Here is a 25,097-nt window from a genome sequence, read left to right on the forward strand (position 1 = left end):
AAGAGGCGTGGCGAGGCCGTGGCGGCGGCGATGGCGGCGGGCGGCGCGGGGCCCGGCGCGGGGCTGGCTGCGGGCCGGGCGCTGGTGCGGGTGGAGGGGAGCGTGGGCCGCGCCGCCCGCGTCGGGGACCCCGGGGACCTGGTGGACCTGGCTCGGCAGGTGCAGCAGGTGAGGGCCGGACCCCCAGTCCCGCGCTCCCCGGCCGGCGCAGGCCGCCGTGCCCCGCCGTGCCCCGCCGTGCCCCGCCGTGCCCCGCCGTGCCCCGCCGTGTCCCGCCGCAGCCCGCCGCCCCGTCCAGGCTGCCGCGGTCCCCTCCCGCGTTCCTCGGTGGGACGCGTGTTTGTGCCGCCAGCGCCCCGCGCTGTGGCCTGCGGGCCCCCTTCCCCCCCTGTGCCACCAGTCTGTCCCAGTATGTCCCCACCGCCTTTAGTCCACCCCGTTGTGTCCAGACACATCCAGCTGCCTGCTCTCCCAGTCCATCCCAGTGCCCATTGGTCCACTCCAGTGCCTCCCACTACATTGGGCTATCTCCCCGTTGCCTCACAGTCCACATGTCCCTCAGAGCTTCACAGTCCACCGAGAAGCTTCCCTGTGACTCCTGCCACCAGTCACACAGGTACCACACAGGTACCAGTGCCTCCCAGTATGCCCTGCCGCTCCTTCCCACCACCACCCAGCCTGGCCAGGCAGCTCCCGGTGCCCAGCTCTCTGGCTGCCTCCCCCTTGCCTGCCCACAGACCCCCCCAGCCACCCCCGGGGCGGCCCCTCTCTCCACAGCCCGGCTGAAGCCCCGAGTGAGGCCGCAGCCAAAGGCCGAGGGGTCGCGGCCCTTCCCCGTCCTGCCCGAAGCTCCTTCTGCCCCGCAGGCCGATGAGTTCACCCGAGCCAACGCCTGCAGCAGGCTGAGGGTCATCGCCGAGCAGATCCGCTGCTTGCAGGAGCAGGCTCGGAAGGTGAGCTGGGCACAGGCCTTGCTGCCTTGTGCTCCTGGAGGGAGGGAGAGGAGTGTCTGTTTGCAGTGCCCTGTGGGCAAGGGGCCAGTGGCACCCCAGGGGCAGCAAGAGAGTGTGGGCAGCAGGGCCAGGGAGGTTGTGCTGCCCCTCTGCTCTGCCCTGCTGAGGCCTCAGCTGGAGTCCTGTGGCCAGTGCTGGGCTCCCCAGCTGCAGAGAGACAGGGAACTGCTGCAGAGAGGCCAGTGCAGGGCCAGCAAGATGATCAGGGGCTGGAACATGTGTGTGAGGAGGAAAGGCTGCAGCCCTGGGGCTGTTCAGCCTGGGGAACAGAAGCCTGAGCTCAGGGGCACCTCAGCAACACAAGTACCTAAAGGGTGTTTGTCAGGAGGATGGGGGGACACTTTTTTCTGTGGTGCCCAGTACCAGGACAAGGGGTGATGGACATGAGCTGGAACACAACAAGTTCCACTGGCACAGCAGCAGAAAGTCCTTTGGTGCTGAGGTGAGGGAGCCCTGGCCCAGGCTGCCCAGGGAGGGTGTGGAGGCTCCTTCTCAGGAGGTTTCCAACCCCACCTGGACACATTCCTGTGCCCCCTGAGCCAGGGGAACCTGCTGTAGCAGGGACTAGAGCAGCTCTGCAGGGCCCTTCCACCCCCCCATTCAATGATTCTACATTTGGGCAGAGCTGGTGTCTGGATATGAATTGTGTCCAGGAGCTGAGTGGAGAAGATTCAGTGGGACAATAGGGAGAGGTTATTCTCTGGTATTGGCAGGGTTGGGTTTGGTCCTTTCCCTGAGGAGCATGGGTTGCTAGTCAGAAGCAGCTCAGGTGTCAGGAAGGGCAGAGAGATGGCTCTGGCTTTCACAGAGTTACAGAGTAGTTTCAGTTGGAAAAGACCTTTAAGATCAAGTCCCAGCCCTCCCCTCACCCAGCCCAGCACTGACCCACAGCCCTCAGCACCTCAGCTCCAGGGCTTTGGGATCCCTCCAGGGCTGGGCACTGCCCCAGCTCCCTGGGCAGCCTGGCACAGGGGCTCACACCCCTCTCAGGGAAACAGTTCTGCCTCAGCTCCAGCCTCAAGCTCCCCTGGGGCAGCTGCAGCCCATTGCCCCTTGTCCTGTCATTCATGGCTGGGGAGCAGAGCCCGACCCCCAGCTCCCTGCAGCCTCCTGTCAGGGAGTGTCAGAGTGAACAGACAGATGACTCCTGATACCATGGTGTGTGTGTTGTGCACACAAGAATACTCAATGCAGTGGGGTGACGGTGGCTCTGGTTGAGTCTGAACCCCAGGGAGAGATGAGCTGTTTCCTGATGATGGGCTTGGCTTCCCAGTTGGTCCCAGCCCCTTTGCTGGAGCAGGTGGCCCCAGAAGCAAGCCCAGCAGGGCTCTGCTGGACTCTTCAGTTCAGGCTTCACCCTTGGGGTTGAATCCTCAGAGCCTGAGTGGGAAAGGATCTGCCAGTCACTGTGACTGGCCTGGTGCCATCAAGGCCACAGTGACAAGTAATTGTTAACTGGTGGAGCAGAGCTGCGGAGCAGCCAGATGGTGGAGCTGGGGAGATGAACTCCTTTTTTTGTTTGCTGTCCCTTCGCTCAGAGACAGCAGCAGAGAAGTTCCCAGGGTCCTGCAGCTGTGTATAGAGCCAAGGCATGTATGTGATGGGGTCAGGCACAGAGGTGGACCTGGAGCTGCAGTGAAGAGGTCCAGAATGTCCAGGTGGCCAAGAAGGCATCCTGGCCTGTATCAGGGATTGTCCCCTGTGCTGGGCCCTGGGCAGGCTGCAGCTCCAGGGCTGTGCTCAGTGCTGGGCCCCTCACTCAGTGCCACAGGGACACTGAGGGGCTGCAGCGTGGCCAGAGCCGGGCACAGAGCTGGGGAAGGGGCTGGAGCACAAGGGGCTGGGGAGGGGCTGAGGGAATGGGGGTGTTGAGCCTGGAGAAGAGGAGGCTGAGGGCAGCCAGCAGCACTCTCTGACACTCCCTGCCAGGAGGCTGCAGGGAGCTGGGGGTCGGGCTCTGCTCCCCAGCCATGAATGACAGGACAAGGGCAAATGGGCTGCAGCTGCCCCAGGGGAGGTTGAGGCTGGAGCTGAGGCAGAGCTGTTTCCCTGAGAGGGTGAGAGGTGTGCTGGGACTCCAGGAGCTCCAAGGGCTTTGCCAACCCAAATGATTCTGTGGTGCTTGGAGGTATGTGTGTCCCCTTGGAGGGCTGCAGGAGTTCCAGGGTCCATCTTACAGGGGAAACTTGGACAAAACTGGGGAGGACAAGGCCCCACAAGCAGTGTGTCAGTGATGTGTCTTGGGCTCTGGCTGAGAGGCAATACCATGTGGTTGTTTTATTTCAAGTGTGGAAATCTGGGGCTTTCTAGGTCTTGGATGAAGCTGCCAGAGATGCTGATCTGCACCACGTGGCCTGCAACCTTGTGAAGAAGCCAGGAAACATTTACTACATGTACAGGAGGGAGAGTGGCCAGAGATACTTCTCCATCCTGTCTCCTGAGGTGGGTGGTTGCAACAAACCCCATGGTTCTGGTGCTTGGGTGCTTCTGGACCTCAGACACAAGCACCAGCTTGGTGGAGGCATTTGTTGGCGTTTATCTGTGGTCTGAGTTACTCTGCTGATGTGAGAGCTATATTATGTGAGGCTCTTTTAGCTCTTGGTGGCTGATGGGCAGACAGCCCTTGGTGCAGGGGCCTGAATTCCCTGGGCCTTCCCCCTCCAGTGTGACTGCCTGGTAGCTTGGTCTCCTTGGGTGCTTCAGCCAAAGGAGGTTGCAGCTTGTAGAGGGATCTTGGAGGCCACCTTCTTCCAGACCACTGTTACATGCAGGGTGAAGGCTTCAGAGAGAAGCACTGAGCATGTAGATATGCTCTGTGCTGCTCAGGGAGATCTTGTATCCCCCTCAAGCCTCCTGCAGCAGCAGCAGCTTGACCTGCTCTTAGGATTGGGGTAGTTGAGCCTCTTTTTAAGTTAGAAAGTGGGATGGTCACATAGCTGGGACTGCTTCAAAGGTGGCAGAGCAATCCAGCACAGGCACAGGCAGAGGGACAGCACAGCTCCAAGGGAAGCTTGAGCAGCCATGTGACTCTTTCCTTTCTCCTCCAGGAATGGGGAACCAGTCCCCATGAGTTTCTTGGTGCCTATAAGCTCCAGCACGACATGTCCTGGACTCCGTTTGAGGACATTGAGAGACGAGATGCTGAAACCAACATCCTGGACAAGCTGCTGAGCCGCCAGGCAGCACTGCCCCCGTGCACAGAACCCAACTTCCAGGGCCTCACCAAGTGATAGGAGTGACCACAGGGGACCTCCTGAGCATAGGACACTCAGGTGCTTCTGTGCTGCCAAGGAAAGAGACCAAGAATCAAAAATGCTGCTGCTGTTTGCTCTGTGCTTCAATGAGACTAATTCTGCATTCAGTCTTACTGGATTTTCTAGTAACTGAGTAATTGATGTCTTTGACTCAAGCCAAGGTGTAGTGAGAGGCAGGTAATAAAATCAGGTGGAGTCAGTTCCAAGAGGGCTTGGGGCAAAGAAGCCAAAATGCTTGGGGCAGATGTGATAGTCCTATAAAATATGTCCTACCTGTCTGGCTGTGGTGTAACTCAGTGTGACTGCCTGCAGCAGGGAAGGGTTTCAGGGCTGGATTTTGTCCCTTGTTAAAATGCCCCTATTTCAGAAGCTCTGTGGCCTGGGAAGAGCAGAAAGGTCTGTTGTGACCAGAGTGTACTGGTCCATGTTCCTGCTGGTCTAGACCCCTGAGTCTGGCACATGGAGTGACCTGGAGCTCTCTTCTCTGGGAAGAGTGTCCTCAGAAGTGCTGTGCAGGCTTTGAGTGCTCTTCAAAAGGTGGGTGTTTCAAAGTGCTCACATGTTTGCCTTGGCTTTGAGTGGTTGAGCTGCCAGGATGAGACAGGAATGTGCAGGGACACCAAATGCCCCTGCCAGAGCAGTGGAGAAAATGAATCAGTCTTGATCTCAAGTGACCTCCAAGTCAGGTCCCATGTCCTGTCTGCATTGCAGGTATGCCCTAGGCTTTATCAGGGAGACTTGGTGGAGCTGGTAAGACATCTCCAGCCTCTCTTTCCACCAAGAAGTGGAAGAGAGACAAAGATCAGAGCTACTGAGATGTCCTCCCTCTGCCCAGCCTCACGGGGCTCCTGCAGGAGCTGAGGTAGGAATGTGCTGGTGGAGAAGGAGATGTCCAGGTTGGATCCCAGCGTGTAACATCAGATCTGTTTAGATCCTCCCATGACTTGTTCACCTCCCTGGGACAACAAGGTGGTGGTGGAAGAGGAGTGTCCTCTGTTCCCTGTGGCACAGCCTTCAGTGCAGGGGTCTCTCACCATCGTGGGACCTTGTTTGTTCCAGTCACTCTACTCCACGTGACCTTCCCAGGCACTATCCCATCCCTCCTTGCCCCCTGCTGAGGAAGACACTACTGCCTTCAGCTCTGCTGGGCAGTGCCTGACATGGTTCAGGGCTAAGTCTGTGTGTTGGGCTGGGATCAGTTCATGCACACACTCTCAAGATAATCTCTTGAACTCCTCTAAACTTCCTTGATCAGTATCTAGCATTGATTTGTTCACTTTCCACCGAGTCCCCAGAGTGTCCTGTTCCTCTGGCCCTCTCCAGCAGCTGGGAGAGGTTTGGGTGCCTCACTGGAGTTGTGCTGAGTAGGCTGCTGCCACATCCTCCCAGGTCACTCTCAAATCAGGCCTCTCCATCTTCCAAGAGAGAACCTCTTTGGATCCCGAGAGTCCCATGGGGACCATCACTAGGTCTTGCCATTGCTGCAGTTTATCTCCTCCAGCCTCATGTCTCCCTCCTGCTCTCATCCCCACTCCCTGGGAGCTGCTGTGAGAGATGGTTGTGGCTGCTGGCAGCACCAGTTCCCCGTGGGAAGAGCTGTTCCCTGCCAGGATCACAGAGAGATGGGAGGTTTGAGACAGCTCATGGCAGACCAGGATGGTTTTTTATCCTAGATTTCCTTCCCCCATCTCTGCCAGGTGCAGTAGCTCATCTGTGGTGGAGCCTCTTGTTGACAGAATCCTGGTTCTTTGAGTCAATGCAGGACATTTTGAGCATCTTTTCCCACCATGTTTCCCCTCACTTGGAGATCAAGGGAAGATCACAGAATCCCAGAGGGGTGAGGGTTGGAAGGGCCCTGCAGAGCTCATCCAGCCCAGCCCCTGCTACAGCAGGTTCCCCTGGCTCAGGGGGCACAGGAACGTGTCCAGGTGGGGTTGGAAACCTCCTGAGAAGGAGCCTCCACACCCTCCCTGGGCAGCCTGGGCCAGGGCTCCCTCACCTCAGCACCAAAGGAGCTTCTCCTCCTGTGCCAGTGGCACTTGTTGTGTTCCAGCTCATGTCCATCACCCCTTGTCCTGGCACTGGGCACCACAGAAAAAAGTGTCCCCCCATCCTCCTGACAAACACCCTTTAGGTACTTGTGTTGCTGAGATCCCCCTGAGCTCAGGCTTCTCTTCCCCAGGCTGAACAGCCCCAGGGCTGCAGCCTTTCCTCCTCACACACATGTTCCAGCCCCTCAGCATCTTGCTGGCCCTGCACTGGCCTCTCTCCAGCAGTTCCCTGTCTCTCTGCAGCTGGGGAGCCCAGCACTGGACAGAGTTCTCCAGATGAGGCCTGATGAGCAGCAGATGAAAAGTGACATATCATTATTATTGTTGTTGTTATTACCATCATCATCCCAGGATATAATTAATTCCTTATCATGTCACAAGTGTCTAATTTGATGGGTTGTTTCCCCTGTTTGTTTCATCCCCTCAGGTCTTACTTTGCTGCATGTTATTAAATCTTAACTTGGAAGGGAGAAAGTTAATTACTGCATGGGCTTTGCCCTAGTGCTAATTACAGCCTCATCAGACATCTCATGTGTTGATTTATGTTCCTCTGGGAAGAGGGGTTTCCTGCCCCAGTTTTATCTTTCCCAACAGTAAAATCTGAACTGTGACATGCACAAGTGACTCAGGGTGATGTTCATAGACCTCTGTAGCTTGTGATTGCTACAACTCCAGCAATCACCTCTGACTCTCTGGACCCTGAACTCCACCCCCCCCCCCCAGTTCCTCTGGGTGCTGGCAAGTTGTCTTCATGTATTTGCCCCCAAAAGGCAAAACCCCTGTGTGTGCAGCTTTGTATTAGACAGAAGATATCAAGAGGCAAGGCATGGGAATAGTGGGCTCGTGCCTGGTGGTCTCTGCACTGTGAGGAGTGGGGATGCAGCTGCTGAATGGTCCTGCTGCAGAGCAAGGCAGTGATGTGGGAAAGGGAGAACCCTTCCCCTGAAACAGCTCAGCCAGTGTTGCCATCTCAGCTGGGTTTTGATCTAATTAAACCCAACATACAGAGGCACCTTCAGAAGTACTGGAAGGTGCTGCTGCAGAGCTGAGCAACTCATCCTCTGGAAAGTGGGCAGGGATGGAGCTGAAGGCAGAGAGTGGAGCGGGAGCCTTGTGCAGGGCTTGCAGTGAGGGTGAATTACTGGAGACCTGAGGAGGCAGTCCTGGTTTACAGGTTGGATCAATGGGCCAAAGGCAATTATATGAGGTTTAGTAAGTCCAAGTGCTGGGTTCTGCACTTGGGCCACAACAGCCCCAGGCAATGCTACAGTCTTAGGGATATGTGTCTGGAAAGCTGCACAGAGGGAAAGGCCCTGGGTGTGTTAATTGACAGCAGCTCAACAGGAGCCAGCAGCATGCCCAGGTGGGCAAGAAGGCCAAGGGCATCTGAGCTTCTAACAGAAGTGGTGTGAGCAGCAGGAGCAGGGCAGGGATTGTCCCCTGTGCTGGGCCCTGGGCAGGCTGCAGCTCCAGGGCTGTGTCAGTGCTGGGCCCCTCACTCAGTGCCACAGGGACACTGAGGGGCTGCAGCGTGGCCAGAGCCAGGCACAGAGCTGGGGAAGGGGCTGGAGCACAAGGGGCTGGGGAGGGGCTGAGGGAATGGGGGTGTTGAGCCTGGAGAAGAGGAGGCTGAGGGCAGCCAGCAGCACTCTCTGACACTCCCTGACAGGAGGCTGCAGGGAGCTGGGGGTCGGGCTCTGCTCCCCAGCCATGAATGACAGGACAAGGGGCAATGGGCTGCAGCTGCCCCAGGGGAGGTTGAGGCTGGAGCTGAGGCAGAACTGTTTCCCTGAGAGGGGTGTGAGCCCCTGTGCCAGGCTGCCCAGGGAGCTGGGGCAGTGCCCAGCCCTGGAGGGATCCCAAAGGCGTGGAGCTGAGGTGCTGAGGGCTGTGGGTCAGTGCTGGGCTGGGCAGGGTGAGGCCAGGGCTGGGACTGCAGCAGCTTCAGGGACTTTAACAACCACAATGATTCTGTGATTCTGTCCTGTTTGTTAGAGGACTCAAGTACCTCAGGGTTCACAGTATCATCCACTCAGCTCAGCCTCTACCGAGCTGTTGCCTTTGTGTTGTGTTTGGCTGAATGGGGCAGAGATTTCATCCCCAAATCAGCTGGGAAGTGCCAGTGGGACATGGTGCTAAAGGGCAGAGGGTGTCCACAGATGAGGTATGGACCAAGTCTCACTCCTATGTGTTTTGCAGCCTTTCATTTAGGTGAGCTTGTGCTCTGCAGGCACCGGCTCACCCCGGCATCCCCAGGGATGGATGCTGCCTTTGCAGAAGATCCAGATGTGCTTCTGATGCCATTAATGTTGAGCAGAGGGGTTTTTGCTCCATCTTTGGATGTGCAGATAAACCAAGTCTTGTTTAAAATGGCCGGTGGAAAGACGCTCAGAACATCTGCACCTCTCCTGGCTGCTCCCCAGAGCTGCTGTTTGCTGCTGGTCCCAAGACTGACGGGTCCTCCTGGCTTCTAAAAAGTCACTTTAAACAAGTTTTCTGTTTTCAGGCCAAAATTTTAACTCCTGCTTCTCAAATTGGCAGTGCCTGGAGAGTTCCTCCTTGTGTTCTGGCTCCTGAAGGGTGGTTCTTTTACTTGGGGTATTTGGTTATGACCCCCTGTGAATACCCTCACACCACAGGACTGCGTCCCAGCCAGAGGAGCTTCACTAAAGCCCTGCTGGGCCAGCAGCACTAATTAACTCCTTGCTGGTGGTGAATAAAATTGGGGATGGCTTTTAATTTCCACTTAGGATACAAGGAGATCTGGGAGAAACTCGCAGGGAAGCACCCACACAGCATGGCCAGCCAACAGATGATTAACGATTGAATTAGGTCCTTTCTTTTGAGGACTGAAGCCTGAATCTCAACAAGTGCAGCTTGGGGCTCTTTGGCCTTTTTTATTTCAGGTTCAGTTCCAGGCAGGAAAATAAAACAAAAAAGGGAAAAAAAGGGAGGAAATTTGGAAATGGTGATGCAGGGAGGGCATGTGCACCCTGGAGAGGAGAGTTTGTGCCCTCCATGCTCTTCTGCAGCACCTGGGTGCATGCTGTGGGATGCAGGTGTGAGGTGGAGGGGTCCCAGGAACCCTGGGGTGCAAGCATGGCAGTGCAGGTGGGGGGGCCTGTGTCCCCCAGGCTGCTTATGCTGCCAGGTTGAGGTGTGGGTTGCTCGGAGGGGTATGTTTGGCAGTGCAAGTGCAGGAGGGAGGCGTCACATGGCCTCAGAGAGTGCACACAGGGCAATACAGGTGTGGGGTGCTGCATCCCTGGGGACACAGCAGAGCTCGGGGGGTGCAGCATCCCCGGGGTGCAGCGGGGCTGGGGGGGTGCCGCATCCCCGGGGCGCAGCGGGGCTCAGGGGGGTGCCGCATCCCCGGGGTGCAGCAGGGCTCAGGGGATGCCGCATCCCCAGGGTGCAGCGGGGCTCAGGGGGTGCAGCATCCCCAGGGCGCAGCGTGGCTGGTGGGGTGCGGCATCCCCGGGGTGCAGCAGGGCTGGTGGGGTGCCGCATCCCTGGGGACACAGCAGAGCTCGGGGGGTGCAGCATCCCCGGGGTGCAGCGGGGCTCAGGGGGTGCCGCATCCCCGGGGTGCAGCGGGGCTGGTGGGGTGCCGTATCCCCGGGGTGCAGCAGGGCTCAGGGGGTGCCGCATCCCCGGGGTGCAGCAGGGCTCAGGGGGTGCAGCATCCCCAGGGTGCAGCATGGCTCAGGGGGTGCAGCATCCCCAGGGTGCAGCAGGGCTCAGGGGGTGCGGCATCCCCGGGGTGCAGCGTGGCTCAGGGGGTGCAGCATCCCCAGGGCGCAGCGTGGCTGGTGGAGTGCGGCATCCCCGGGGTGCAGCAGGGCTGGTGGGGTGCCGCATCCCTGGGGACACAGCAGAGCTCGGGGGGTGCAGCATCCCCGGGGTGCAGCGGGGCTGGTGGGGTGCCGCATCCCCAGGGCGCACCGGGGCTCAGGGGGTGCCGCATCCCCGGGGTGCAGCGGGGCTGGGGGGGTGCCGTATCCCCGGGGTGCAGCATGGCTCAGGGGGTGCCGCATCCCCGGGGCGCAGCGGGGCTCAGGGGGTGCAGCATCCCCAGGGCGCAGCGTGGCTGGTGGGGTGCCGCATCCCCGGGGTGCAGCAGGGCTGGTGGGGTGCCGCATCCCTGGGGACACAGCAGAGCTCGGGGGGTGCAGCATCCCCGGGGTGCAGCGGGGCTGGTGGGGTGCCGCATCCCCGGGGTGCAGCGGGGCTCAGGGGATGCCGCATCCCCGGGGTGCAGCGTGGCTCAGGGGGTGCCGCATCCCCGGGGTGCAGCGGGGCTCAGGGGGTGCCGCATCCCCGGGGCGCAGCGGGGCTGGGGGGGTGCGGCATCCCCGGGGTGCAGCGGGGCTGGGGGGTGCCGCATCCCCAGGGCGCAGTGGGGCTGGTGGGGTGCGGCATCCCCGGGGTGCAGCGGGGCTGGTGGGGTGCCACATCCCCGGGGTGCAGCGTGGCTCAGGGGGTGCCGCATCCCCGGGGTGCAGCGTGGCTCAGGGGGTGCCGCATCCCCGGGGTGCAGCGGGGCTCAGGGGGTGCAGCATCCCCAGGGCGCAGCGTGGCTGGTGGGGTACCGCATCCCCGGGGCGCAGCGGGGCTGGTGGGGTGCCGCATCCCTGGGGACACAGCAGAGCTCGGGGGGTGCAGCATCCCCGGGGTGCAGCAGGGCTGGTGGGGTGCCGCATCCCCGGGGTGCAGCGGGGCTCAGGGGGTGCCGCATCCCCGGGGCGCAGCGTGGCTGGTGGGGTGCCGCATCCCCGGGGTGCAGCAGGGCTGGTGGGGTGCGGCATCCCCGGGGTGCAGCGGGGCTGGTGGGGTGCCGCATCCCCGGGGCGCGGGTGCGTGCCCGGCAGCGCGTCTCCGCTGCGCTCCCGGCGCTGGCCGCTGTACCCCGGGGCAGTGCGGCGCGCTGCCGGCAGGGGGCGCTGCTCGACTCGCCCGCCCCGCCCTTCCCGGCCCGGTCGCCGTCGCCCCGCCCGGCGTGCTCTGCGTTGTGACGTCATCGGCGGCGTGCCCCTGTGCCCGAGCCGAGGAGACCCCGCAGCGAGCTGCCAACGCCCGGCGGAGACTCTGAGGTGAGCGGCCGCGCCGGGGCGGGCCCGGGGCCGTGGGACCCCCCCCAGCCCCCGCGCCGCCGACCCCCGACCCCTTCTCCCCGTCGTCCGTCCCGGCGCCGCCGGCCGGTGGCCCCGCTACTTGGGAGCCGTCTTCCCGGGCCCGCGGCGCGTCCGCGGGGCCTCCCCGGGCAGGCGCCGGTGTGGGGGGGTGGGTGCCCTTCCCGGCGGCGCGGGCTGGCGCGGAGCCGTCCCGGGGCCGGTGTGGGGGGAGCGCGGCCTCCGCGGGGTCGCTGTGCCGGGGGGCGGCGGTGGCGGGCCGCCGCCTCCGCCTCCCCTCCCCCGCTTCCTGGCGAGGCGGGCGGGGACCGACCCTCGGCGCTGGGGAGCGGAGGCAGGAAGCGCTCCCGCTCCGGCGCCGGGTGCATCGGCCGTCGAGGGGCCCGGGCCCCGCTCCCCACAGGGACGGCCCGGCCTTGCCCCGGCTGTGGTGGCTTCCCGCTGCTCCGTGCAGCCCGGCTGCGCTCGGGGGCTATGAGGAAAGCCCCAGGGGTCGGGTCGTGCGTGTGGCGCTGCGGGTTGGGCTGTGGGGCGAGCAGCGCCGGCACCATGGGAGCACTGAACGGGGGTGCAGGCGCTGCCAGGGGCTCTGCTTAACGCGATGTGCGCCACAAAAAATCAGGACTCGCGTGAGAAAGACTTGAGAGGTGTGTTTCGGCTTTTGCCTCCCTCTGTGCAAGGTCCCCGGCTTATTCAGAAGACCACCCCATACCTGTCGTTACACGGTGTCAACGATGTCGCTGGTGTTAGGTAGGATGGGAGCTGGTGCTAATTATAGATTGGTGTTGACTTATTTCCTGTCTTTAAATCTCATTGGGATCTATGTGCTGCAGCAACATGTCACCTAGGTGTGTTTTAAAAAGGTTTGTTGAAGGGATCTGGACTTCTGTGGTGTTTTTCCTCTAAGCAAGTAGAACTTGCAGCTGATAGCAACAGACACTCCTATAAGCAGGTATCTGTGAGCATAACAACCGGCGTTGTGAAACCTGCACTGAATACAGAATTGCAAAATGGCCAGAATTCCTGTTGCTCTGTCTGTGTGAGTACTGCAACCAGTGGAGCCAGAGCAGCTTTGCTCCCCTCTTTTGACAAAAGCATGGGGAACACAAGGCCTCAACGAGGAGGCCATGTTGGATGACAACCGAGTAGTCAGAAGGAGTTTGCTCTGGCCATCTGTGATTGTCTTTGTCTTGTGTTCATCAGTGTTTCTTCTCTCCTAGGAAAGGAGGTGCTAGCTGTCATTATTCAAAGTGTTAAACCATAGTGCCCCAAATGTCCCTTTTTGGTTTTTTGAAAGGGTTTTTTATAACCTGGGTCAAGCTCCTCATATTGCTAATAGGGATAGCTCAGTAAAGCTTCTCCTTTTCAGTGAGCAAAAGGATCTTAAGGCAAAATCAACTTTAGCTAGGGTGCCTTTGTATCCAAGTAACTGTATGTGAAGAGATTGTTGCTCTGCTCTGTAAACTGCTCCTTCTTGTCAGTGTAGGGTAATGGGGAAGGCAGGACAGGCAAATGTATATTTGAAAGGGGTGTTCTGGATGCAACACATGAATCAAGCAGAAATGATGCCGTGTTTGAACTGTTCACTTGTGTGCTTCAGGAGCAATGAGGAGAAAGATTTTTTGGCAAGGAATAAAACCTCCTGCGATGCAAGATAAAACATGTTTGCAGTTTGGTAACATGTTCTGAGCAGAAATTTGAATGGTTAGATTTGCATACTTTGAACTCAGTTATTCATGACCTGCAACTGATGCTCTTAACTCCTTTGTTTGCCTGAAACTGCTGGCCAGTTTGGGGAAGTTTCTTGAGTTTTTGCTGTGAAATGGAAGTGCTCTGGAAATCCTAAAGTGTCTGGTGTATCTAAAATGGAAACAGTAGATCTTCTACTGCAAGAACAATAGTGAATAGAAAAGGAGCCTGTGTGAAGCTCCTTGGGGTTTCCCTGGTGAGTCTGCAACTCTGCTTTTCTTACTTGCCTGTAATATGAAGTTACAATATGAAGTGCAGCATGAAGTTGACCACTAATCCTGATGTTAAAAGTTCCTTCTGGTGAAAATGCAGCTATAGTAATGAGGTAATTAAGATGTCTGGTTGTCTATGCTTGGAAATTGAAAATCTTTTGTGACAGCACTCCGTTGCCCTGCAAGCTTCAAAGTAAATACAGGACGTTGCTGTCACTGGGTTCCAGGCTGTATTTCTGGCTCCTGGGAACTTGTATGATAAATGAATAAGCAGTGTTGCAGGTGTGTCTGATCTGTTGTGCACTAATCATAGAATCATAGCATGGTGGGGGTTGGAACTTCCAGAGTAACAGCCTGCAAGGAGAAGGAATTGCAGGCAATGTAGTGTAGTTACCACTCTTGAGATCTTTCCTGAGGAAGGAATAACACATTTTTCTGTAGAAGATGAATGTGCTGTGAAATTAAATGGGAGTGAAATTTGGCTTTGGTACTCCAGGTAGCAAGAGACTCTCTTTGACCACTTCCATTGTAGACTTATGCCTTGGCTTCTCTTGCCTCATGCTGTATGCAGGTGAAAAAAACTCCTATATTTAGTATTTAATGTATGACAAATAAGACAACTTACTGACCAGATAAGCTATTTTGCTGTTTTTGAAAAGAAATCTGCAGTATCCTCACACTTCTGCAGTCTGTCATCATTTCACTGGATGTCTTCCTTTGAGCCCTGTTTAAAATAGCTTACAACTTACTAGCTAAGGAATGATTACCCCTAGAAACCACAGGTACAGCCCTTTGACTGGAGTGTCTCCTGGGGCTGTTGCCTGACACAAAGGTATCTCTCCCTCCCCAAATAACATCTGGCCACCTCTGTGTGGTGCGTGGCTGCCTTGGGCACTGATGGGCTGTGCCCGCCATCAGTGACAGAAATGGCACTGAGACGTGGTATTGCCACCTTCTGGCGGTGGATCCTTTAGCTGGCTGTTGGGTGAAAGAACTGGGTTTGTTTACCCAGCCTTGGGTGTGCAGTCAACTTAAAAGTTGTGAGTACAAGGCGCAGAGTTTGTGTTGTGGTTATGTAACTAATCTTTCTGATCTTCCCTTGCACTTTCGGATAGCAGCTTCTTTTTCAAAGTTTTAAAGCCTTGCAGTGCTGTTTGGCCTATTTTCTCTTCAGTAAAGCAGCTGTGCTTTTCTTGAGATACATTGACTCTTCTCCAAGTGACTTTTTGCAAAACGAATTGTTTTTATAAAAGCTTCTAAAAACTGTTCTGTTTTAACTCTCCTGCTGCTAATTTATCTTATTAGTTTGTAAGGTTACAGCACAATTCCTATCATGAGAGCTGTTCTACGTGCTCTTCTCTTGTCAGAACAAACTCTCTTTAAACTAAAGCAAGACAAGGCTTCCTTTGGGCCTTTGTGCCTGCAACTGGTGTGCAGATACCTGCTCATTGGTAATAAGACTTCTGTGTCTGTGGTCAGACTACATGGCATTGGTGTGTGTTTTGACCAAACTATGGCAGAGGTGAAGGTTTTTAATGAAACCAAGAGAGTTAGAGCACACCTTATGTTTCATCAAGGCTGACTGTGGTGGGAGAGGATTGCTGTGGGATTGCTGTCACTTGTGGTGCCAGACTTGTAGGAACAGCTTAGGCTGCCAGAACTGTCTTGCTTCCTAGCAAGCTGCTTTGAGTTGCTCGAAGTTGAAAGATGCTGTGCTGTGTTTTTGGCCAGTGGTGAGGGTTCTGTTTTGGGGTTGACAAACATTTGTCAAAAATGTTCTTGCAGCTTTGGATGTAATGAAAGATGCGTCTGCCCCTTGGTAAACTGGTGTAGCTGTTTGCACAGGGCCAGCTGTGGTTGGCAAACAGCTGAGTGTGAAAGGGCTTGTTGTGAGAGGCTGGGATATGACAGCAGGTTCACCATGGTGTGATGGAGCAGTGAGCTCAAGGTCAACAACTGGGGTTTTTTAGTGTTTGTAAATTGTTGCTGAGCTGATGGCTTAGTTCCTCTCAGAAGGATCCTCTTCCATGTCCTGGAGTGGGGGCTGTTTCTTCTTCTTGAGTGTCTTCTGCATTTACCTATTGCTGAGAAACTGCCAGTTGCCCAACAGGCTCCAGGTCCTGCTGCCTCTGCCTGACCCACGACCGCTCTGGTGTGAGGGAGGGTGGTTCCAGCTGCTCCAGTGCCTTCCTCTGCTTAGGTGAGTGCAGGGCAGCCTCTCCTGCTTCAGTCCTGGCATTAACAAGCTTTCCATCTGTTTCATTAGTTTAAATTACAACACTAAGCTCAATGTCATGATTTTTAGCAAGGCTTTATCTCTTTATTCCTCAGACAGTATGTTGCCATTTGGCCTGCAGTATTCCTCCCACCCCAAACACACCACATTCAGGCTGTGTGTGTGGAGCAACCTACCCATCCCTGAGCATAATGGGAACGAGGGGTGATCTCTTGCAACTGATGTGCATACAGGGTGCTTCCTGCTATGCAAACGTGCCTTAGAAAAGAGGAACTTGTAATGGGGAGTGGGTATGGGGAGAGAAGCATCAGGGCTGATGGGATGCTGTGATTTGATGGTATGCACAAACAGGAGTGTGGATACAGCTTGTGTTTTTAAAATTAACAGCATGAAATTAAGAGGATGGAGTTTCTACATGTTGTGTTAAAATAGTGAACAGGATTTTGTTACACAGTAGAGGAGAACAGCTTCCTGTAGAGTGTGACAGTGAAGAGTAATAATGTAAGAATAAAGACTTTTGACCAAAAAGGACTTTGTTTAAGCCCACATACCAAAGTATTTCAGTGTTTCACCTAGGACAGGTTTTCCCAGCACTATTGGCTAGCTAAGGTGAAACCTCAACCAGGGTGATAACAGAGTTGACACTTTTGCTTTTTACTGTTGGTGATGAAGTTGAGGTCGTGGTGGTGAGCCATCAGGTGGGAAAGGTGAGCAGGTATAGGCATGGCTGCCCGCTGAGCTGTACTCTCTGTCTGAGCCCAGGCTGCATGGGCGGCTTTCTGGTTTTGAACTTAGGACTAAGATACTGCTTTCTCTTTTTTTTGAAGTCCCAGAACTTGAAATATGTTATTAGTTTAGGTTTAGGCTTTTAAAATTCCCGCACCCTCCTGTCTTCTCTTCCTACCTTGTGTATGTCTCTGCTTTACTGGTGTGTTGTAAGGAGCCTTTGTGAAGATATGTAGCTGTCAATTCTTATATAATGCAACTTTCTTTTTCTAACTAGGTGTAGAAAATAGCAGTTGCTCTCAGCTAGTTGTGATTGGAGAAGAGTTGTCTTACTTCTTCCTTGGTAATTCATAGTAACTTGTCCAGAAATGGGTGCATCAAACCCACAGAGGTGTTGAGATACACAGACTCTGGAGTGTCAGACTCAGGGATGCTCCAAGATCCCAGACACGGGAATTCCCATAGTGCCAACCAGTTTGTGGGTTTTAAGAACAATGTCAGCCTGAGAGCTCAATCAGGTCTGTCATGGTGCTGGTCCAGCTGCATTGGGGATGGTGATCCTGTGCCTCTTTGCTTTTCTAGGCCTACCTAAATATACCTATGGGCTGCAGATCTTGGTTCTTTACCGAAATTATTGTGTTCATCTTGTCAACGACTTGCAGCACAACTGAGTGTTTTTTGGCTATGTCTCTCACAATTAGACACCTTTCATATAAACAAAGGAGCAACACTGATTTTTAGAGGTAGTTTTGCCTTGCAGAGTGCAAACTCTGAGCTAGGATTTGTCTGACCTGTCTGACCTGTTAGTGACAGTTAAAAAACCAAATGGCGCTTAAAAGGAGGGACATCTGTTTTTCAGGATCCTGAACTGATGTTGTACAAGATTGTTTCTTGATTCTGTCCCTTTTGCTATTTCACAGAATCTTAAGGGAAGGGACCTCAAAAGCTCATCCAGTGCAACCCCCCCCCCCGCCAGAACAGGACTACTGAGAGTAGGTCACACAGGAACTCATCCAGATGAGTTTGGAATGTCCCCTGAGAAGGAGACTCCACAGCCTACCTGGGCAGCCCCATCCAGTTTGCAAATGTTACCTTGAACTTCATGATCTGTTGTAAGGGAGTGTAGCTCCTGTGCTGCTTTGTAGTTTGACAGCCCTTTTTAAGGAATTAACCACCCTGCCCTTAAACTCAACTTGGAACCTTGGGGTGCAGATGGGTTTGTGGGTGTCTGCAGCAGTGTGAGCTATGGGTAGGGCAGGTGGATGACCTTAGGCACGGGGTGGCTTAGTGTGTAACATGCTTTTAAATTTAATTTACCACATTGCTAGTGTAGAAAAGACAGATGTGTTTATTTCTGGGGTGGGATCTCCATGAAGATGATGCCTAGTAGACGGAAAGGTGGCTTTGGGCTAAAAGGTGACATCTAGAAGTGACTGCAGAGAACACTGACCTATGGCAATACTGCTCTTCAAACCAGATTTGCCTTTGGTGCCTGCCAGTCTTCCTGTAGTTCCAGCTCTTAATCAGAGAGCAGCTTCTGTTGGTGTTTTGCATTATAGCCTTGCAATGATACCAGTGTACTGAGAGGTCCAAGGCCTTTTAACTGTACAGTTGACAGCTGAACTCATGTGGTCTCTTCATTAGTGGTTTCTGGTCTTTGCAGAGCGCTGATGTGTTGGCGCAGTGATCTTTGAGTTGAAGTGTTTGCTGACAGGTTTAATACAGGTGTGCAGTTAGTACCTTCTCCATAGAATGCCCATAGGTATCTCTGGTGGGAAAACATGATGGCTTGGGTAGTGGCAGCTGATTATCTTTGATGCCCTTGGTTTGAGAGACTTGTCCATCTGAAAAGCAAAAATGTTAGTTTGTAGTAGGGGTGGAGGAACTGGCAGAGAGCAAGGACCTTGAAATGGTAGTGCAGAGATGCCTTGGAATGGCTGTAATTAATCTAGGAAGAAACTATCAAAACCACTTTATTTAGAAATGTGTTTTTCTAAGATATAAAAGTACTATGGAAGGGTCTAAGGATCACGAGTAAAAACTCTGAGTGTTTTTCCTTTCATTGTATTCTCCCCGGTGCTTTGACCCCACAGGAGTCAGATGAATAACCTGTTTATTGTAAAATTACATTGTTTGGGGGGGTGAAGAAAGCTCTTATTCTCAGTTTTCAGAAATGTCTCTCTTTGTTTTCTTGCAACATGGAGCAGGCTGATTAAGCTTCACCCGACAACTTCATGGTGAATGCTGCAGAGCATCCTGAAATGGTTCTTGGTCAGCAGCTGGCGGTTGCTGGCGGTGAGCTGTGTCGGGCCGGTACCTCTGATGAAATGGCAGCAGTTTCACTCCTGCGTGAAAGAGGAAGTTGCAGTGCTGCTGAGGCTCGACAGGAAGCTGCTGCAGGATGTGTGGACAGATTTGACAGCTCTGTTTCCTTTGGCTGGGAGAATGTACACATTTTAACCTGAAAACAGACTTAAAAATAAAAGGAATCTTAAGCTTGAAGGCATGTGGTTGTAACTTCAGATTGCATGTACAGCAAGAGTGAAAGCAGGATCATGTGGATTCCTACCTCTTGGTTCAGGAGAGAACATTGTTTACAAAGGCCCATTGATTTCACATAATTCTTCAGAGTCAGTATCATACCAGAGTATACTGCAGGGTCTGTAAATTACAGACAGTTTATAACTAAGGACCTCACATGGTAACACCCCATTCCATGGGCCTGCCATTAAGGTTATGGCCCTTGGTGCCAGGGTTCATTTGGGACAGCATGTCCTGCAACTTGTGCTTAGTAAGTGGGATTCTGCCATGGGTACCAGGGATTTCTTCAGCCTTTTGTGATGTTAGTGTTTTTGGTACCTTGCATGGGGGAAGTGCCTAAGTCCAAATTTCCCTTTGCACTAGGAAGGATCTACTCACCGTCCTGCTGGAGACTTCAGTTCCCTGTTCACTGCAACGTTTCCATCTCCATGGTCACTATTTGGGGTTAATCCTAAACGTGGATCACAATTGTCTTGTCTAAAAGCGTAACCCATCTTTGAAGCCAAGTTCTGTAAAATGACCCTAATCAGTCTGGAGTGAGGCCACCTGATGTACTCATCTCACTAGGCTTTTGTAATCCACAGTTTTCAGGGTGTTGGATTCTAGTTTTCCGGGATACCACAGAGTTCTGTGCCATCCTGCTGGTGTGATCCAGTGCTGAACTGGTTAGAATCCAACAAATACTGGATGTGTGATCAGTTATCATGTACTTTACTGAAGTGCTGGAGATTTTTGTGATTGGAATACGAAGCTTCAAATAAATGAAATCAATTCCATCTTTAGGTCTTGTTGAACAGAACTGAGTGTTGCTGACTTGTGTTACCTTACCAGCCTTTAGCCACTCTCCTCTCTGGGCTTGGCCAGATGGCTAATGATTGCATGTCTCAAAATCTACTCATACACTCAAACTGAGATGATTTCAGTATTTTCCAGTCTGTTTCAATCTCCTCAGATATGTAAATCTACTGGGAGTGTTTTCTAGTCCTGCTGGATGTTGTATATATAGGCTTCATTTTATTAGGCCACTTAGGAAGGGCAGCAAACCCTTCTGACATCTTTGTTTTTCCCTCCCTTGATGTTGCACTCTGGGGAGGAATTATTCTCTGGTAGTATTGTATTGGGCTAGATGACTTTGAAACCACAAGTCAGTGATGTTGGTGTCTAAAGCTTTTCCTGTGGAAAAGCAGGTCCCAGGGTAGTGCATCAGAGTGCCCTAAATATGAGCTTGTTTTCAGCTGTGTTGTGTGAACCTCTCAAGTGGAAAACAAAGTAGCTCATCCAGCTAATCTAGAAGGCCTACTAATCTGAGTAAAGCAACTTATTCAACAACTCCACTTTCCCACTGGTAGGACTTTGGAGGCCTATCATTAAGATCTAAATCTATTTAAAACTCAGACTTGTTTCAGTATTTATAGGTAAAGTTGTATATTCATTAAAAAAAAAAGAGTTGTGGGATCCTTTGACCTAAAGGTGTGCTTGGATGCATTTTAAAGATGTGATCCTGAAGTGTCTAGTGGGCTGAGGGGGCAATTAAACCATTGTGTGATAGGCATCGTGGTGACTTGGTACAAGGAGAACTTCTGGTAGGCCAGTTCAATGTTCTTATGCATATTGTGTTCATTTCTTCATTTAGAAAGGAAAAAAACCCCTCACCCTACAACACCCCTTCCTTGATCTTTTCTGGGTTCCTTGTTATGAAGTTCAGGTTCTGCTTCATGTGTCTGACTGAGGCCTTTAGGATATTTGCATTCTGGTTTATTCCCTCTGCCAGAAAGCTTAAAGGATTGGATCAGCTGATGTGAGGTGTGGATTGATTTGGGAGCCTTTGCCTCCCACTAACACCCCAGCATGGGGTGGTACAGCTTTGATGGGTGCTGTGGGCCATGCTAAGCCTCCACTTTGGAAGGGAATTTGAGGTGCAAGGGGAGAGTAAGCTGTACTTTTGTAGGAAATACTTAGAATTTGAGCCATTGATGTTTTCTACCAGAGTCATTCTTTAGATAAAGTTGATCATCCACTGCAGGGGTGAGAGCTGACTGTGGCAGGAATAACCCAATCTGCACGCAAGGCCTGTGCCTCAAGCTTGTGCGTTGTCTTAGCTGCAGTCTCTGATCTGAGCAGCTGTAGCTTCTCACTCAGCTGTGTTTGTGTCTAGGGCCAGGGAAGCAGGGGAGGGTTGCAGCACACTCCTGTGCAAGTGTGGACACACACTTCGAAGATTTATAGCTCATCATGGGTTGGTGTATTGCAGTGAGCATGGGAGTCTGGGTTTCTCCTCTAGCCTACTTTCCAGGTTCTCAAAAGGCTGTCTGAAGTAGATGCATAACATGCAAACTATGAGTAAACAAGGAAATACAAACAACTGGGGCAAGAGAGTGGAAGAGGACATAGTGCAGGGAGGAATACAGAGCGGTGAGGAGGTGTCTGTGGGGACAGGGCAGGGTGGAAGGTGAGGTTTCTCTGGAGGGATGGCTCCACCATGCTGGGAACCTGGAGGTGAATGTGCTTGTCCTCTTGTGGTACCAGTTTAGGGGCAGCATGGATGATGGGAGTGGGGTTGTTCTGAGCCTGGGTGGGCAGCATAATGAATTCCAGTTGAAGAAAGCATACAAAAAGTGGCAGGGAAACCCTGTGGGGAGAGTTGGTTTTTCATTAACTCTGAAAGGAATTAATGAAGGCTGGTACCTATTCTCAGCAGAGCCACTGTGTTAGGCTAAATCCCCAAACAAAAGGCAGTTGATGGTGCCCCATTACCTGGGCAAGGCTGGCAAGCTGTCAAGGCATGCTGGTGATATGGGCTGCTTTTAGCTGGAGCGTGCTTCAGTTGGTTAGTGAGGCCTCACGCCTGTTTTGATGTGTTTTGCTTTTAAAATCTACTTAACAAATGACTCATCCCTTTGCACCTTTGTTTTGAGTGTGAGGCCTTTCATAATTTGGGATGGAGCTGCTCTGTTCCATTGCCTGCTTCATTTCAGGGACTGTTTTTTTATCCTAAGGTGTAAGGCCTTTCCCCTTTGGTCAGTGCCACCAGTGTGGCCACAGAACGATACGAGCACTGCTGCAGTTGAGGCAGTATTGACTGATGTTACTTACATGTGGACAGTTGAGCTGACCCCAGTAAGGAAAATGTCTTTTGAAATGGAAAGGATTGATTTGGCCTTCTGAGTAAATATGTGTTTGCTTCAGGGCCAAATTTCAGAGCTTTTTTCACTGGTAATGAAGGGCCTGCTGATCTGGCTTTGCTGTGCTCCTTGCTGATGGGCCTGTGTGCATCTGAGGCTGGCTGCAGAAATCAACAGATTCTATTATTTTGATATTGAAATGTTGACACCAAGAAAGGACTGGTGATGACACTGGTGCCTATGCAAGTCCTGCATCATTTCTCTATGCATTGGAAGTGGATGTATAGATGAAGATCCTAGAATAGTTTGAGTTGTAAGTGATCATAAAGGTCATCTTGTTCCAACTCCCCTGCCGTGGGACACCCTCTGCTGGACCAGGTCACTAAAGCTCTATCCAACCTGCTCTTGAACTCTTCCAAGGGTGATCTTCCAAGGGTGATCTTCCAAGGGTGATCTTCCAAGGGTGATCTTCCAAGGGTTCACAGCCTCTCAGGGCAGCCTGTGCCAATGTGTCAGCACCTTCACAGGGAAGAACTTCTTCTGGATATCTCATTTAAATCTGTCCTCTTTCTGTTTGGAGCCATCACCATGTGTCCTATCACTACATGCCCTTGTAAAAAGTCCTTCTCCAGCTATTTTGTAGCCCCTTTTAGGTACTGACAGACTGCTGTAAGATCTCACTGGAGCGTTCTCTTCTCCAGGCTGAACGACCCCAGGTCTCTCATCTTGTCCTCACAGGGGAGGTTCTCCAGGCCTCTCATCATCTTTGTGGCTTCCTCTGAACTCACTACAACAGCTCCATGACCTTCTGATGTTGCTACCCCAGAGCTTGACACAGTGCTTGAGGCAGGATCTCGTGAGAGCTGAGCAGAGGGGCAGAATCCCCTCCCTCAGCCTGCTGGCCATGCTGCTTTGGATGCAGCCCAGGATGGGTTTGGCTCTCAGGGCTGCAAGTGCACATTGCTGACTCATACTCCATTTTTCATTCTCCAACATCCTGAAGTCCTTCCTTCTCTGTTGGGCTGCCGTCAATCTCTCCATCCCCCAGTCTGTATTTGTGCTTGGGATTGCCCTGACTGCTGTGCAAAACGCTGCATTTAGCCTTGTTGAACGTCGTGAAGTTCAGCCAGGTCCCTCTGGATGTCATCCCCTTCCCTGTGTTGGTCACAGTGCTCAGCTCAGTGCTGTGGCAAATGTGCTGAGGGTGCCCTTGGTCTCACTGTCCATCTCCCTGATGGTTAAACAGTGCCAGGCCCAATCCTGACCCCTAAGGAACACACTCATCACAGCCTCTACTTGGACACGGAGCTGTTGCCTGGGACTCTGTGAGTGTGAGGTGTATGGACAGTGTGAGATACAGACAGCAGTGAGTGGGTGATGTGACAGATATTGGCTGATGTCTGGCTTTGAGAGAGAATATTTGTTACCATTTCCTAAAACTGACTGCTTGTGGATCTCTCTGTGGCTTGTGGGTGGTGATTGGTATTTCCCTACAATAACTGCTTTGGGGAACTGCTGGTGGTGTTTGTTGTGCAGGTTAGCTGGCTCTGTTTAAATCTTTGAGCATCCCTATAGCATCTGAAGAAAAGCTGGTGGTGTAAGGTTTGAGTTGCTAGCAGTTGCCTTCCTGTGCAAGTGTGAGGATGTGATGTGCACTGTCAAATAACCTGGCTACCCATGACCAGAACACTCAAAAACTTGCACTGTATTTCTTCCAGGTTACTCCTGAGAAGTGAAATCCCCAGGAAGTGCCCAAATGCACAGTTCAGTAGAGACAGATGAAGTATTTTAATGAAGTTGCCCAGAGAGCCATGGCAACCTCCTTGCTTGGCTGCCGTTCTGAGGGTACATTTGCTGCAGCGAGTGTCTGTTGTTCTCTCCCCACACCCTGGCAGGGAGTAGCTCAGTTGGAGAGTCTTTTTTTGCTATAAATACAAGTACTTCCGATAGATAATATGGATTGAGTGGGAGCTTTGTCTCCAGTAAGCCTCAAGGCAGGATTTCACACCTGTATGGGAGTGAATCGCCACAGGCCTGGTGCTTGTCTAATTAGAAGCCATATATTAATGAAGGGTTAACTAATGGTTGGAGGAGGTGTTGATGGCAAATACTGATTTAGTTTGTGCTGAAGTCTGTGCTGGACCAATGTCTAGATGGGTGCATCGTGATTTTGTAATGTCTGGAGGGGAGTTTGGTTCCTTGGGGAGCCATCAGCCCTGCTCACTGCTTGGTGCATCAGCCACTTCACAGTGGGGATAAAGGTACGTGTTCAGGAGCAGCTTTAACCAAAAGACTGTAGTTCTGTACTTTGGCCTTAAAGATGAGAAGAGGAAGAATTAATCATGTTTACTTCTGTCTGTACTTGCTTATTTTTATCCCATAAACTAGTTGAAAAGCTGATACTGCTGTGTTTCCTGCTGAGCTTTCTTTACTGAAGTGCTCTCCAGAGAGAAGATCTCTTGGGAGGCAAGTGTGTTACTCAGCTATGAAGACCTCAAGCTTGCACTTTCAGCTTTCATCTAAGACTGGATGCTTCCATGTGCTAGAAACAGTCTGGAAAAGCCTAAAGACTTTTTTTGCCCACCTCTAGGTAACTGGGCAAATTGGAGGTGTACTGAAGTGCTCAAATTTAGCCAATCCTCTTTTCCAGTATAGAAAAGCGACCATGCAAAATACAGTCTGGCAGTTGTGTGCAATGGGAGAGGTCTGGCTGTAAAGAGGAGGTGTTTGCATACATTAAAATGAGCAGCTCCCTAATCTGTGTGTGGTGGAGGGACTGGATCTACAAACTCATCACCAAACTCTTGTTGTCAGATCCCAAACGTGCCGTTAGTAGTTGGGGCTCGAGTCACTGCTACTTAATGAGGATGAGAAACATCTACATAAATATCTCTCTCTTTTTGTTTTTCTTCTAGGTTCTCACTGGAGCAGATATTCTAGCAAACTTCAGCTATGCAGACGATCAAGTGTGTAGTGGTGGGTGATGGTGCTGTTGGTAAAACCTGTCTCTTAATTTCTTACACAACAAATAAATTCCCATCGGAATACGTACCAACGGTAA

The 25,097-nt window shown here is 52.9% G+C and overlaps 2 protein-coding genes and 1 long non-coding RNA gene across 3 annotated transcripts in view; all 3 read left to right on the plus strand.

The window, feature by feature from the left end:
* The first annotated feature begins 30 nt into the window (after positions 1-30).
* C21H1orf50 (chromosome 21 C1orf50 homolog) lies at positions 31-4,547 on the plus strand. The gene is made up of 4 exons (XM_062012954.1): positions 31-168; positions 867-953; positions 3,324-3,455; positions 4,061-4,547. Exons 1-4 carry the CDS (start codon positions 31-33, stop codon positions 4,241-4,243), a joined length of 540 nt encoding a protein of 179 aa, XP_061868938.1. The 3' UTR covers positions 4,244-4,547.
* Positions 4,548-11,332: 6,785 nt separating this feature from the next.
* The window catches only part of CDC42 (cell division cycle 42), a 29,233-nt gene continuing 15,468 nt past the window's right edge, over positions 11,333-25,097 (plus strand). The window contains exons 1-2 of the mRNA XM_062013089.1: positions 11,333-11,411; positions 24,952-25,093. Of these exons, the coding sequence (XP_061869073.1) occupies positions 24,989-25,093 (105 nt within the window). The 5' untranslated portion in view covers positions 11,333-11,411; positions 24,952-24,988. The remainder of the gene's footprint in view (positions 11,412-24,951; positions 25,094-25,097) is intronic.
* LOC133627466 (uncharacterized) lies at positions 12,214-18,879 on the plus strand. Its single transcript, XR_009820226.1, has 2 exons — positions 12,214-15,611; positions 18,581-18,879. It is a non-coding gene; the product is annotated as an uncharacterized LOC133627466 (long non-coding RNA).

Source organism: Colius striatus, chromosome 21, assembly GCF_028858725.1.
Source record: "Colius striatus isolate bColStr4 chromosome 21, bColStr4.1.hap1, whole genome shotgun sequence".
NCBI lineage: Eukaryota > Metazoa > Chordata > Aves > Coliiformes > Coliidae > Colius > Colius striatus.

Excerpts from the sequence above, each read along its gene's own strand:
- C21H1orf50 (XM_062012954.1), top strand. The coding sequence starts at position 31 with ATGGCGGCGGGCGGCGCGGGGCCCGGCGCGGGGCTGGCTGCGGGCCGG. Across the intron at positions 169-866 it reads TGGCTCGGCAGGTGCAGCAG|GCCGATGAGTTCACCCGAGC; the intron begins GTGAGGGCCGGA and ends TCTGCCCCGCAG. Across the intron at positions 3,456-4,060 it reads TCTCCATCCTGTCTCCTGAG|GAATGGGGAACCAGTCCCCA; the intron begins GTGGGTGGTTGC and ends TTTCTCCTCCAG.